This window comes from Leucoraja erinacea, chromosome 28 (genome assembly GCF_028641065.1).
Source record: "Leucoraja erinacea ecotype New England chromosome 28, Leri_hhj_1, whole genome shotgun sequence".
In the NCBI taxonomy this organism is placed as follows: domain Eukaryota; kingdom Metazoa; phylum Chordata; class Chondrichthyes; order Rajiformes; family Rajidae; genus Leucoraja; species Leucoraja erinaceus.
The window spans coordinates 6,505,977-6,521,453 of NC_073404.1; the positions used below are offsets into that span (position 1 = coordinate 6,505,977).

The following is a 15,477-nucleotide window of genomic DNA, read 5'->3' on the forward strand; positions in this document are numbered from 1 at the left end:
CTGTAAATTCTACATGGTGAAACCAAAATATGTAAAAATCTGACAATGTGCACTTTAACCACGTGATTTTTTTCTATTACAAATCTCAAATTGTGGAGTACAGAGGCAAATAAATAAATGATGGGTCTTTGCCCCAAACATTATGGAGAGCACTGTACCTCAGCCTGGTATAGCAACTACTTGACCACTAGAACCTGCCGAAAGTGGTGAATACAGCCGAGGCTCAACACTTCCTTCCATCTTTTTTAATCCATCCTCATGGTGCTTTGTATCATAAAGGCTGGAAATATCATCAAGGATGCCTGCCATCGTGGGCTTTCCTTTCCCCCTCTTCTGCCTTCTGGGAGAAGATACAGAGGCATGAAAGCTCAGACATCCAGATTCTTCCCCATTACTATCAAACGCATCTCTGGATAGAATGCTGCTTGTCCCGATGACTTACTCCAGCATTTTGTGACTATCTTTGATGCAAACCAGCATCTGCAGTTCCTTCCTACACAATGAAACACATCACCTGTTTAATACTTCCTTCCCGGAGGTGCTGCCACGTATTCTTACTCTTAACTATACATCTTTTGGTTACTCCAAGGTTACATTTTAATATTCTTTTGCACTACTTCAGATTGCAATGTAACCTTGCACCATTCTGATGTTTTGCACTCCTCGTTGTATTTATTGTAGTGTTTATCATTACTGTGTATATTCTGTTCATTCTGGAGCTTCATGTGAACAAGGAATTTCATCGCACCCTGGAATATATGACCATAAATTAATCTAATCTAACCATGTACAATGGCCTTCAGATTTATACCTTGCTATTATGTTATCCCATAACCTGAACTGTAATTCAAATCATAATTTTCCAAAATAAACAGAAGTCATATTTGTGCCCTCATCGAAGTACCATAGTTAATGTTTCATTTAGACAGGTACATGGATAGGATACGTTTAGAGGGATACGGGGCAAACGCAGGTAGGTGGGACTAGTGTCGATGGGGCATGTTGGTTGGCGTGGACAAGTTGGGCTGAAGGGCCTGTATCCACACTATATGATTCTATTAAAGCAACACAAATTAAGGAACTATAAAGGAAACAAACCAAATGGTCAATGTGAATAATAAGTATCAGCTACCATTAAATTGCATAACCAACACAAAAGCCCAGAAACAATTTAATGATCCTGAAACAAAGCTTTCTCTCCAGCTAGAACTTTGTAAAAAAAAAGTGTAAAGAAAGTGTAAAAAAATAACTAGCATATTTGACACAACTACATGGCTACACAACAGACAGTCTATGACCATTATTGGTTATTGGCCAAGGCACACAAAATTAATTAGATTACACTAGGGAGCTTCCGTATTATCATTCAGAGGAAACCTTGAAAACTTCACGAATCAAAAATGTGGAAATTGTTCCTCCGGGAACACTGAGGAAGTCAACTGAAAAGGAGCGATGCACGACTCCAAAAGCCAAATCTTGCAGGAAAGAAATGCAAATGTCACTTTTAGAACAGAGTTTGTCAACTAAATATGATGCTGCTGCACTCTGATAGTGCAAGGGGACACTGGGGGAGATAAGCAGAACATCAGGAGGTGAAGAAAAAGCAATGTTGGCCTGCATTTTCATACTGTTCCAAACATCTATTCCTTCCGACAAACAATTCAGCAAGCAGCAGTCTTCCTAAGTTATCCTACATTCAATAGGCTGCAAATAAGTCAACATTTACAATTTAATTTATTCTGACACAATTAGTATTGTAATCAAATGCCTCCTTAACCGATCTAATTGAATGTAGTCACTAATTTTACCTCACTGATAAATTGAATTACAAAGTTCCCCTAAAAAAAAGTCAAACCCATTCAAATTCAAATGAAGTTACATATGTTCAAACATATCAGAGGGAAACCAAGCAGAAAATTTATACAATTTTATCTCACTCGATAATCGCTATCACTAAATAAATGTTTATATAGCACTTAAGGATGTTGAAGTAAAATATACTTTTTCAGCAGTACAATACAAACAATACAGGTTCTACTTTAGTTCTAATGAAAGGACATGGACTTCAAATGTTAACTCAGTTTCTTTCATGAAAAATGCTTTCTGAATTTCAACCTTCTAGTCCCAATTTTCAGTATCTGTCTGACTTTGGTTTAATGTACCCATTATCTTTGGTTTAAATGTTGTGCCCATTGCAGACATGAAAGAATGTAAAGAAATCACAGCACTGAGGGAGGGAAGGGGGCTCAAATGTGTTAAATTATAGCAGAGATCCTAAAACTGTGCACATTTAGTTTTAATTTCATTCTATGTGTGGGTAATCTTGGATCTCGAAGTCTCGTGTTCAAATTCAATTTAAAAAGAACACTGCCAACTTGGGCAGCCACAGTCCAGTGATCATGATATGGAATAATTAGTTCAAAGAAGTTGGCATAGATTACAGAAAGCATAATCATGCTTTGTATGATGGGAGCAGTGTAGGGGTGGGCAGTGCATCAAAAATGATTTAAAATTGGTTAGAAGAGAGATAACAAGGTGGAAGATTTTCCAGAGTATTTTGAAATGGGCCACAAGTTTGAATTCCGAGACCAATTCAGTTCACTGTAACGTTCCTTTAAGTAAGTAAGTAAGTTTATTGGCCAAGTATTCACATACAAGGAATTTACCTTGGTGCTCCGCCCACAAGTAACAACATGACATACAGTGACAGTTACGAATGACTCAGATTTAAGATTGACTTAAGATTGTGATGTGAAAATGTGTAAATGATTGTGAGCACAAGGCACAAGTCATTTGGAAAATTTAAATGTTTAACTAATGTACTGCGCAGACAACGATAAAGAATGAAAATGAGCAAACTACACATACCAGGTCAGAACAGAACTAAACAGAGGCAAAGCAAGATATTGTCCATACAAGCATACATCAGTCAAGCTGACTTCCTGCATTCTCCACCTCAAATGCAATAATATTGTGTATTGGGAATTGTGTGGAAAGCAAAATAGAAAGCACCCCAAAGATATCAATCAAACAAGCAGCACATTTCTTGTCTAAAAATTCTGGAAAAAGTTCCACAAGTCAGACCATAGATAACATTCAGCTGGACATAAGATAGACACAAAACGCTGGAGTAACTCTAGCGGGACAGGCAGCATCTCTGGAGAGAAGGAATGGGTGACGTTTCGGGTCGAGACCCTTCCTCAGACTGGTTAGGGATAAGGGAAATGAGATGTTGGATGAAAATGAGAAGCTTGTGCAACTTGGGTGGGGGAGGGATAGAGAGGGAATGCCGGGGCTACCTGAAATGAGTGAAATCAATATTCATACCACTGGGCTGTCAGCTACCCAAGCAAAATATGAAATGCTGTTCCTCCAATTTGCATTTAGCCTCATTCTGACAATGGAGGAGACCGAGGACAGAAAGGTCTGTGTAGGAATGGGTAGGAGAATTAAAGTGACCAGTAACCGGGAGATCAGGTTGGTTCACGTACGGCTGAGCGAAGGTATTCCGCGAAATGATCGCCCAGTCTGCGTTTGGTCTCGCCGATGTATAACAGTCCACATGTCCTGTCATATGATACCAAAGTCCAAGTTGTCCACTTCCACAAAAACAACATTTTAATGGAGTGATTCTACAGATGCAGAATTTATTCTGCAGATTAATTTCCTTTCGTACAGTTTGTGCAAGTCTCTAAACTCCATTTCTGCTATCATATCTCCCGTCATCTTCACCTCTATCCTCCTTCAGTCCTTTAACTCTTCAAGAACTTCTACCCACCTCCAAATTTGGCTTGCAGCATTCCCAACTTTATAGGCTCCTCATCAAACATAACATTGGAATGATAGAGGAGGAAGCCACTCAGCCCCCATCCTGATTCACTATTCAATGAGATCATTTGCTCCACTTGCAAACTCAAGTCTCTCTCAATTCCCCAATTTAAAAAATCTGTTGAACGCAGTCTTGACAGTCATCCCTTTCACCATTAAGAATCTACAATGCTCGCAAATCTCCTCAAAGAATCACTATCGCTCTGCAGCTTAGTTTAGTTTAAGTTTAGAGATATAGCAAGGAAGTAGGACTTTCAGCCTGCTTAGTCTGCATCTACCAGCAACAACCCATACACTAGTTCTGTCCTACATGCTAGGGACAATTTACAGAAGCCAATTAACCCACAAACCTTTGGAATGTGGGAGGAAACCGGAGCACCTGGAGAAAACCCACAGGTTTACAGGGAGAACATACAAACTTCATACAGACATCACGCGCAGTCAAGATTAAACCTGGATCTCTGGAGTTGTAGGTCAGCAACTTTACCGCTGTACAGGTGCATAAAGCAGTTCTACCTCCAAGTTCAATAAGCCATTGTGCCATTACAGGAATCGATTGCTGTCTTCATTTTAACTTAAATACGCTTGAAGTGATGTATTTTACAATAAGTGAGCAAATATTCCCGCAGCATTCTATATACGCAGCAGACTTTTACCAGGTTAACGGAGGAAATGATTCAATCACCTTCTCAACACCGCCTTGAGAAATATGACTGTCCCAAGACAACTCAAAATGGAGTAACAGCATTTGAGATAGCACTGAGCTCCATTTGTCAGGAACACACAAAATCCAATGTAAATGAGAGGAAGGAAATGACCTCCCAATTTACTACAGAGCAACTCTATCAAGCGCCCATCTGTGCCACAATTTGGACATTGGCCTCATTAATCACTTCAGAACGCAAAGAACTGGAGCAAAATGAAATCATCCTCAAACCCAAGACACTACATAAGTTAAAAAAAAACGATTAAAAATAGAATAGTGTAAATAAACTAACTCAGTCTTCTTACACTCTGCTACAGAACTTATTACACAAATTTGTATACAATGTCGGGCAAATCTACACTGAAAAGTTAAATCGGTTTAGTGTTCCGAACAAGAAATATCCTCGACCAACAGGATGCAAAAAGTTGGCCGAAAAACGCAGGAAATCCCACCCAGTACATGTAGTTACTCTTCAACGACCAACCCGTTTTATAAAACAAATCCATTTTTTTTTTAGCGTCAAAAACCCTGCTTTGAAAACATTTATAAATCGCGAAAATCCCACGCGTTTGAAAGCTTTGAAGCAGCCCTGTACCTTTCTGCGGTGGTGGCATATACTTATGTTCATTAAACGAGGAGGAGTTGGGTTCTATTTTTGGGAACAGCCGCAACGCTACACGCAACGCACCACAGCTCGCACCAGTATCACTTCACGGCTCACTAATCCAGAAAGGGCTTTTTTCGTTCTACTACCACCCAAGGTCCACAAAGCTGATCGCGACTCAAACAAAAACTTCCAAGACTAAATGATCCACACACCACCACCATTGTCTTCATATTGGTCAAATCTTAAGTTATCATTGATTGAGCAATTCACATTAAAAATATTTTTAAAAGTTATGGAGATCAACATATCATATCATGCTCCCAAGATTGCTCCCCTTTTCAAATTAAGTGCTTACAAAAGGCAATCGAGTCCTGCAACGTCGCGACGTCTCATGTCTGTCGAAGTGGGTTATATGCTGATCTCATCGGCGTGTGTGCGTGTGTCTGCACAGCACAGGCCTGTCGCTAGCACTGGGATTATTTTTGAAGAGGTAAAGGGAAGGGTGGGGGGCAGTCGAACAGCTTTCCAAATAATCTTCAATTTAAAATAAAATTACCAGCAGTATTCCTGATGTGTTGGGTGAAACTGCGATTCCTCCTCCTCCTCCTCCCTCCCTTTTCAATAGCTGATGACACCACTCATGTCTGTCTGAACGTGCTTAAAAACATTTCCAAGCGAGTTGTGACAACGGCTTACAGAGATCAACAAAAAAAATGCTGACATCGTAATAGAAGACGCACAACACACACATTAAAAAAAAAATGTTAAGCCATCTGTGAAACTTCAGCGAATCCTCACCAGCAGCTACAAAGTAGAACGTCTTTTCGGCTGCAATGCTGCTTAAAACAAAACCATATCTGCTTACCAACATGTGTGTTTGTGTGTGTGTGTGTGTGTGTGTGTGTGGGGGGGGGGGGGGGGGGGGGGGGGGGGGGGGGGGGGGGGGGGGGGGGGGGGGGGGGTGGGGGGGGGGGGGGGGGGTGGGGGGGGGGGGGGGGGGGTCGCGATAAAGAGTTAACGACAGCTGTTGGTTTTAGTTAAACCGGTAGCCAGGTCGACGAATGGTACCATTAATGACTAATCGTGAGAAAACTTGAAATGATCACACGTAATATTTGAAGATTATAATCTCCTTTCGCTCTATGAGTTTCTATGAGTATCCAATACAAACTTGGCTAACACAAAAAAAAACATTTGCAAACCAGAAACTAAACACAATTTCAAGCCTTTCAATCTTGTAATAATTTACAACGTTGTTGCAATTTATATGCTTATTAGCAAATTCTAACATGAGAGCAAAATCAATCGGTGAACGCCAGACAAGAGAGGGGTCTATGTTATGTGCTCAAAAGGCGCAGACAGCAATATATTTGACAGCCCTTGGCACAGAGCAGGTGCAATATATGTGGATTATCGCTGTCATAGGAAAATCCTTCATAAATAAATTCATTAGTAAACAGACGCTGCTGGGTTTCGTTTAAAACCTATTGTTTTATTTCCTCTTTTGTTATCTATATTTTGTAATTTTAAAGGGGGGGGGGGGTTGTACAGTATGTGAGACTATCCCCTTCTCCACCCTCACCAATGATCAACTCGTCGGCTTGCCCTAAAATGCTCCCTTGGGCGCATTAGGAAAACAGAAAGGACTGTTTTACATTTTAAAGCTACTCTTGGTATATTCCTTTTAGTGCCCTTGTTTTTTTTTTTTAATTTGCAGGAGAGGGAGGGGAAGGTTGAGAGGCTCTGCAGATGCAAGAATCCCTTCCTCCACTGCCCTCTCTCATTTCAGCTTCCCCCCCCCCCCCCCCTTGACAATCAGTCTGAAACATTACCAATCCATGTTCTCCAGAGATGCTGCTACCTGACCCACTGAGTTACTCCAGCACTTGGTGTCCTTTTATTTTGTGTGTAAACCAGCATCTGCAGTTCCTTGCATTTTATCCCAAGGTGTACTGGGTCTGCATTTGAAAGGTGTTGGGAGATTGCAGACCACAAATCCACAGACCAGAGATCAAGACCACACATCCAGCACTGTGGCACCCATCCACCGCCTTTAAGCAAGTCTGAGAGGTTGGAAGGAACAGTGGTCATCACAGCTGAGTCTGGACTCCCATAGCAAAGGGGACACCATATTACCTCAAGCATGCGGATCTCCTGTTGCGTCAGGTCGTTGGACGCGGCGCATTTGGTCCTGAGCCCCTCCAGATTGGAGATGCTGATGTCGATCATGTCCTGGTTCAGTTCGCACTGCTGCATGGCTTTAACCAGGCTCAGCTCCCCTTCCTCTTCCTCCTCCTCCCCCTCTTCGTCTTCTTCCTCCTCCTCCTCCTCTCCTTCCTCTTCTCCCCCTTCTTCTTCAGCAACTGCAGTCTTCTTTATCCTACCACCGCCCTTGGGTTGGAGACCCTTGTTGTTCTCTTCAGCCATTCCTAAACATTCGGCCTGTTTTTGCAGTTCAATGCAACCCCCCTCCCCTTTTTTAAAAAAGAAAAAGGAAAACAAGAACTGCACAAATAAGTTTTCTCTCTCACTGAGAAATTAATAGTTTTCTTTTGCAAAAATGCCAATGCAAAAATAGCAGTGCAGCGCAAGAGCGTAAATTTGCAAATCTCTCCTTTAGCAGCACATCCGAGGCTCGGCACCGAGGACTGGCTCCTTTCTCCTCCTCCCTTCTGCTACTGCTGCTGCTGCTTCTTCTTCTTCTTTCCCCTTCAGCAGGTGGGGGAGGGGAGAAGGGGCCGAGCGGTTGCTAAGGTCACGCGCGGCGCACCCTGGGACTTGTAGTCGCGCCGCCCATTGGGCTGGGCGGCGACAACCATCGAACTACAGCTCCCACAAGGCGCCGCGCGACCTCCGGCCACCCCGGGGCCCCGCAACTTGGACCAATACGGCACCTTGCTTTCGCAGATTCGCTGCATGGCACTGGGACTCTCTGAATAACTCTTGTTGCATTTGGCTCTTCTGGAAAGTGTACTCTTTTTTTTCCCCAAACAAATAAAATTATTATATTTACTGCACTAAACTCCAAAACCTCTATTGCTTTTCCTCTTTTAGAAAGTATATATTTTTTCAAACAGATAAAATTATTGTCTTTCCTGAGTTAAACTGCAAAATAATAACTGCCAAGTTACCTGATCATTGTCATTTGGCTGACAAAAATGCTGGAGAAACTCAACGGGTGAGGCGGCATCTATGGAGGGAAGGAATAAGTGACGTTTTGGGTCTGAAGAAGGGTCTTGATCTGAAACGTCACCTATTCCTTCGCTCCATAGATGCTGCCTCACCCGCTGAGTTTCTCCAGCATTTTTGTCTACCTTTGATTTTTCCTGCATCTGCAGTTCTTTCTTAAACATTGTCATTTGGCTGGTCACAGGAGCTTGTACAGATTACTTGGAATGCAGTGGTAACGGAAACAACAACTTTAAAATGCTCCTTTAGCCACAGTGCACTTTGGAATAAATGTCAAATAAATATGTCTTCCTACTTTAAGGTTTGAATATAGAACTTTCACACAATCCATCGTGATTTCTCTGAAGTTCCCCAACTCCACATCACTTCAGATTTAACATTGGATTCAATTTACAGTTTACTGTTGACCCATTAGGGCCAATAATATCTCCCAAGGAGCAGTTGCTTAATCTAAGTTTAATTTTCGGGGTGGAAGATTGCAACCTTCACGTGTTTCCTGTTTCAACGAATGCAATCAACCTGGCGTGGACAATCAAATGAGATTAAATAGAACAAGTTGTCCTACAACTTTAGGCTGTGCACACTATACGTAAGTAGAAGAAGTTGAATTTTCCAACCAATATGAACAACAAAATAAAATATAGAACTGAAACTATGGTCCTGATCTCCCATCATCGAAAGGATCTCAAAAAGGCAGCCAATATCATCAAAGACCCACATCATACCTGACCATGCTCTCATTTCACTTCTATAATCGGGATGAAGGTGTATGAGTCCAAAACCATGAGCACCAGGTTTAAGCGTAGCTTCTTCCTAACACCATCAGGCTCTTGAACACCACACCTCACAAACTTCAACAAAACAACCAAACAAATTATTCATAAACATGAACATCTATGGACAGTGTATGGCTGCGCTTAGGACTTGGGTATTTTTTGAATTTATATTAAATTATTACTTAATTTATTTCTTGTTTGTTATATATATTATCTATGAAGAGTGCATTTACACACCTATTCATCTGCTGCATGTAAGAATTTTATTGTCCATTGTAGATGCATATGACAATCAAACACTCTTTTTCTTGACAGTTGACTTTCTTTGCGGTTCCCCAACTCCACATTATCACTTCAGATTTAACAGTAGATTCAATTTGCGGTTATTATGATTTCTCTAACTTCAGGTAACGCCTGCATTCCTTCTCTCTCCATCCCTCCCCAACCCAAGTCGCACCAGCTACTCGTTCTCACCTAGCAAACAGCTAACAATATCATTGTTACGTTTTCGCATATCTTTCATTCATTTGTTCTGTTTCTCTTTACATCAGCGTCTATATCTCTCGTTTCCCTTTCCCCTGACTCTTAGTCTGAAGAAGGGTCTCGACCCGAAACATCACCCATTCCTTCTCTCCAGAGATGCTGCCTGTCCTGCTGAGTTATTCCAGCATTTTGTGTCTATCTTCAATTTGCGGTTTACTGGTGACCTACTAAGGTCAATAATATCTTCCCAGAGACTGTTGCTTGATCTAAGTTTAACTTTACAACCAATATGAACGACAAAATAAAAATAGACCTGAAACTATTGTAAATTTGAACAAGTATTTCTATTGCCTCACAGTTCCAGGGACATAGCTTGAACCTGAACTCTGGATTTATCTGCATGGATTTTGAACGTTCTCCCAGTGACGACACGATATTACCTTTGGGGCTCCAATTTCCTCCCACATCTTGAACATGTGCTAGTCAGCAGGTTTAGGTTTAGGTTTATTATTGTCATGTGTACAGTGGTGCAGTGAAAAGCTTTGTTTTGCATGCTATCTGATCAAATCAGATAATAGTATGCATACAGTCAAATTCAAGTACAATAAATAGCACAAAGAGGAAGATACAGAGTGCAGAGCATAGATCTCAGCATTGTAGTGCGCCTGTTCCATAGTTCAGTTCAGGTCAGTTTAGTTTATTGTCACATGTACTGAGATACAGTGTAAAGCTTTTTGTTGCGTGCTGACCAGTCAGCAGAAAGATAATACATGATAACAATCAATCCATTAACAGTGTATAGATACATGTTAAGGGAATAATGTTTAGTGCAAGGTAAAGCCAGCAAAGTCCAATCAAGGATAGTCCAAGGGTCATCAAAGTGGTAGATAGTGATAACAGCTGGGAAGAAAATGTGTCCAGTGTCCGCAATGGGATATAAGTGAATGGACAGTTCCCTAGCTTATGGAAGGAGCATTCAGAAGATTGATAACAGAGGGGAAGAAGCTGTTCTTGAGTCTGGTAGCTTTTAATAGCATAATGTAATAGCAATTTTTATTCATCTCACTAAATTTAACTTGAGATGTACAAATTGTCCTAATTCATCAACTGTAATTTATTTGATTTAATATAATTGTGGCATATTTTCCATAAAAAGTGGGATATTGTTGTATATAAAATTACATGATAGCAAGTTTTTCAATTTCCGTTGATCATTATCTTCCAAATATCCAAATGTCCACTTATTCAATTATGTAATTTCCCTTAAAACAACAAAGTTGGCAATCCCTGCCTCAGTCACTAACTCCATCCATTTATTTACTGTTACTACAGGAAGCTTCTAAAACTTAACCTTGTTCTGGAATCCTGTATCTCCAGAAGTAGATATATATTTGGAACTATCATTTCATAATTTTAAACACCAGTATCAAATGGCACCATAATCTTCTCTGTTCTAATATAGAAACACCACATTTTTCATGTCATTTTACCTACTTAGCTGCAATGACTGTGAATCTTTTCATTACCTTATTTTCAACCCACACATTTTTACAACTTCTGGTTAAAATAAAACATAATGTTTGTTGAGATTCATCTTTCAATACCTCTCAATATAAAACCCAAAATAAGGATGACCCTAAAGCTATGAGAACTCAAAAATAACGCAATGAAAATACCAGTAATTTATTATTTAAGAAGGAACTGCAGATGCTGGAAAATTGAAGGTAGACAAAAATGCTGGGGAAACTCAGCGGGTGAGGCAGCATCTATGGAGCATAGATGCTGCCTCACCCGCTGAGTTTCTCCAGTATTTTTGTCTACCAGCAATTTATTGTTTGTTTGATGAATCTCTAACAGTTATGTCAAGTTTACTGTCACATGCACGGACAGTGAGGTACAGGTACAATGAAAAGCTGCAGCAGCATCCCAGGCACATGGACTCAGATATCACACAAATTAATTATAAATTATATATAGATTATACAAGACAGTGAAAAGAATACAATGGTGCAAAAACAAGTCATTCATACAAAATCCAATGGAAAACAAGCTAATAGTCGTGCAAGGTCTGTAGAATTCCATTGCTGAGGTAAGATTTAATTAATTTTAGACTTTAGAGATACAGTGCAGAAACAGGCCCTTCGGCCCACCGAGTCTGCGCCAACCCGAACACTGACACTATCCAACACACTCGGGACAACTTTAATATCTCACTAAAGCCAATTAACCTACAAACCTGCACGTCTTTTGGATGTGGGAGGAAACTAGAGGACATGGAGAAAACCCACACGGACACAGGGAGAACATACAAATTCCGTACATAGTCAGGATCGAACTCAGGTCCCTGGCGCTGTAAGGCAGCAACTCTACCATTGCGCCACTGTGCCATCACACGATGTGAGCTACGAATCAGGTGTAGGAAAGAAGCTGTTCCTGAACCTGATAGTGTGGAGCTTCAGCTTCTCGATATCCTGCCCGATGGTAGCTGCAAGAAAAGGCCTGGCTGGGTGAAGGGAATAGTTGATGATAATCAAGTATTCCTCCTTCTGGAGTCAGCGCCTAGTGTCGATGCTTTGGGTGGTGGGGAGTGCTGTGCCTTTGGGCACAGGGGTTGAGCTGAATTGAAAATAGATTTAAAGGATTTTAACCTGTCACACGTTAATGGAATATGGGCACACTCAATCAAAATTGTATTTGCTTTAGTTTATTATGTTGCATGTTTTTGTCACAACCATATCCTTGCTTGACCACAATGTCATTATGGTCTCATGTATGATCAATATCTCACTGCAGGACCTTGCCAGTTCTTATTCTTATTTGTTCATTTCTCTGGATAAATGCATTGCTAACATTAGGCCCATCTTTATTGCCTGTCTGAAATTGCCTGCAACAAATGTGGTTTAGTTTAGTTTAATTTAGTTTAGAGATACAACGTGGAAACAGGCCCTTCGGCCCACCGAGTCCACGTGCATTAACACAATCCTACACAAACTAGGGACAATTTACATTACACAAAGCCAATAAACCTACATATCTGTACGTCTTTGGAGTGTGGGAGGAAACAAAAGATCTCAGAGAGAACGTATAAACTCCGTACAGACAGCACCAATATTTGGGATTGAACCCCGGTCTCTGACGCTGAAAGCGCTGTAAGGCAGCAACTCTACCGCTGCGCCACCGTGCCGTCATCGTGAGCAAACATCTTGAACCACAACTGTCCTTCTAGTGAATGTCATTTGTATATTGTTCCTGAGTAAAGCTATTCTGATAGGAAAATATTAATCTCACCTGTATCCACCTTTCCTGGCTTTGTCCTGCCTCTCCTCTCTTCCAGCTTTCGCCGCCCACCACAATCAGACTGAAGAACAGTCCCGACCTGAATCATTGCCTATCCATGTTCTCCAGAGATGCTGCTTGACCCGCCGAGTTTCTCCAGCACTCTGTGTCTTGTTTTGGAAAATATTCATAGCCTGGCTTGCTCGAGATCTCACGACAATCTCTGGATAATGATTAACTGAGGGAACATTAGATAACTTTTTCCCACTCATTTTAAAACTGAAAATTGTAGACGTATAATGATCAGCTGTTTAGATCTGATCAGACCACTATGTTCTACAATTGGCAGTGTTAAAAAGGGAGGGGAAAACAATATCTAATGTTCCCTCTCATAATCATTATCCCGAAATTTACTGTATGAATGAGATCTTTAGTAACCCAGACTAAAATACTTTTCCAGTCAGAATACCAACGCACCTGGACGTTTTCCTGTCAATTGCACTGTTACTCATTGGAGTACCTTCTGATATTGAGACGGGTTATTTTTATCTTCTGTAATAAATAGTCTTTATTCATTAATTAGGTTATTAAAAGACAAGGGAATCTTGTACCTCGGAATATTTGTGGGTCAGGCAGCTTCTCACAAACACCTTCACACCAAGTTATAATCCATCCTGGTTTAGATATGAGAAGAAGAAGATATATTCTTCAGTCTGAAGAAGTCTCGACCCGAAAGGTCACCCATTCCTTCTTTCCAGAGATGCTGCCTGTCCCGTTGAGTTACTCCAGCATTTTGTGTCTATCTTCTCAATAGCCAAAAGTGCTGTAGCCTCCTTTTGCTCTGGTATTTTGTTTGGTTCACATGTTTGATCAATGTTGCTTTATTATTAATGTTTAGTGTTTTATGTGTCATTCGTAACTGTCACTGTATGTCATGTTGTTACTTGTGGGTGGAGCACCAAGGCAAATTCCTTGAATGTGAATACTTATTAATTCATTCATTCATTGACTTGAAGTGCAAACGCTGCTTCTTCTTTCCCAGATGCTGACTGACCTGCCGAGTGTTTCCTGCGGATAGGCACAAAATGCCAGATTAACTCAACAGACCGGGCAGCATGAGCAGCCATGGTGGTGCAGTGGTTGATTAGCTGCATTACAGCGCTTGCAGCGCCAGAGATCCGGGTTCGATCCCGACTTCGGGTGCTGCCTGTACGGAGTTTGTACGTTCTCCCCGTGACCGCGTGGGTTTTTCTCCGAGATCTTCTGTTTCCTCCCACACTCCAAAGACCGATAGGTATGTAGGTCAATTGGCTTGATGTATGTGTAAAAATTGTCCCTGGTGTGTGCAGGATAGTGTTAATGTGCGGGGATCACTGGTCGCCGCGGACTCGGTGGGCCAAAGTCTTGTTTCCACGCTATCTCCAAACTGAACTAAACTAAGACAGGCAGCATCTCTGGAGAGAGAAACGGGTGATGAGACTTTTTTCTGTTTTTTTATCAGCCCCACTCAATATTTGTTGCTGAATCAATTGCCTCGAGGATCACGATAGCCAAAGACTAGATAAGGAATTAAATACTGGGGACCAGAACAGCAGGTTGGACAGGTTCCGCGGAGCAAGAAACAGAGCTCATGTTTCAGTGATACCTGCACATCGTGATGCAGATTATTGGATTAGTGATTTATTTTCACGGATCTGCAATGGATTCCTCTGATGCATCTAAGAAGATTTATCTTGGCATCAACAAACAGCTAACAATGGCCTGTATCCTTTATCATCATTACTCTTTTACATAGCGTTCATTCATTTTTCTTTATCTCTCTACATCATTGTCTATATCTCTCTTTTCCCTTTCGCGTGACATTCACTCTGGAGAAGGGGTCTTGACCCGAAACGTCACCGATTCCTTCTCTCCAGAGATGCTGCCCGTCCCGCTAAGCTACTCCAACTTTTTGTGTCGATCTTGGCATCAAGTTTGGCTCAGACGCTGTGGGCCAAAGGGCCTGTTCCTGTGCTGTACCGTTCTTTGTTGTGCGATGATCCTGACAAGCAATGTGGCCTCTTCCTTCACAGACAAAGTGAGAGGTGAAAGATTTAAGGTGAGAGGAAAAAGATTAAATAGAAACCTGAAGGGCAACTTATTCACTCTGAGCTACACAAAAATGCTGGAGATACTCAGCGGGTGCAGCAGCATCTATGGAGCGAAGGAAATAGGCAACGTTTCGGGCAAAACCCTTCTTCAGACTAATGAGGGGTGGGGGGGGGTGGGGCAGGGAGAAGAAAGGAAAAAGGAGAAGGAGGAGCCCGAAGGCTGAGGGATGGGAGGAGACAGCCCGAGGGCTGAGGAAGGGGAGGAGACAGAAGGGGCTAAAAAAATTGGGAGAATTCAATGTTCATGCCCCCAGGATGCAGACTCCCCAAGCGGAATATGAGGTGCTGTTCCTCCAATTTCCGGTGTTGCTCGCTGTGGCCGTGGAGGAGACCCAGGACAGAGAGGTCGGATCCGGAGTGGGAGGGGGAGTTGAAGTGCTGAGCCGCCGGGAGGTCAGGTTGGTTATTGCGGACCGAGCGGAGGTGTTCGGCGAAACAATCGCCCAGCCTCCGCTTGGTCTC

At 41.8% G+C, this 15,477-nt stretch overlaps 1 protein-coding gene across 7 annotated transcripts in view; it reads right to left on the reverse strand.

Moving 5' to 3' along the window:
* Window positions 1–7,924, reverse strand: part of LOC129710542 (kinase suppressor of Ras 1-like) — a 144,181-nt gene extending 136,257 nt beyond the window's left edge. For 2 of the 7 annotated variants that reach the window (XM_055657593.1, XM_055657590.1), the window contains exon 1: window positions 7,278–7,922. In XM_055657593.1, coding sequence (XP_055513568.1) covers window positions 7,278–7,568 — 291 coding nt within the window. In that variant the 5' untranslated portion in view covers window positions 7,569–7,922. Of the gene's footprint in view, window positions 1–5,496; window positions 5,666–5,697; window positions 6,015–7,277 lie in introns of those variants that run through there. The other 5 variants (XM_055657591.1, XM_055657589.1, XM_055657594.1 and 2 more) reach the window with 5 other exon arrangements.
* Window positions 7,925–15,477: the final 7,553 nt, after the last annotated feature.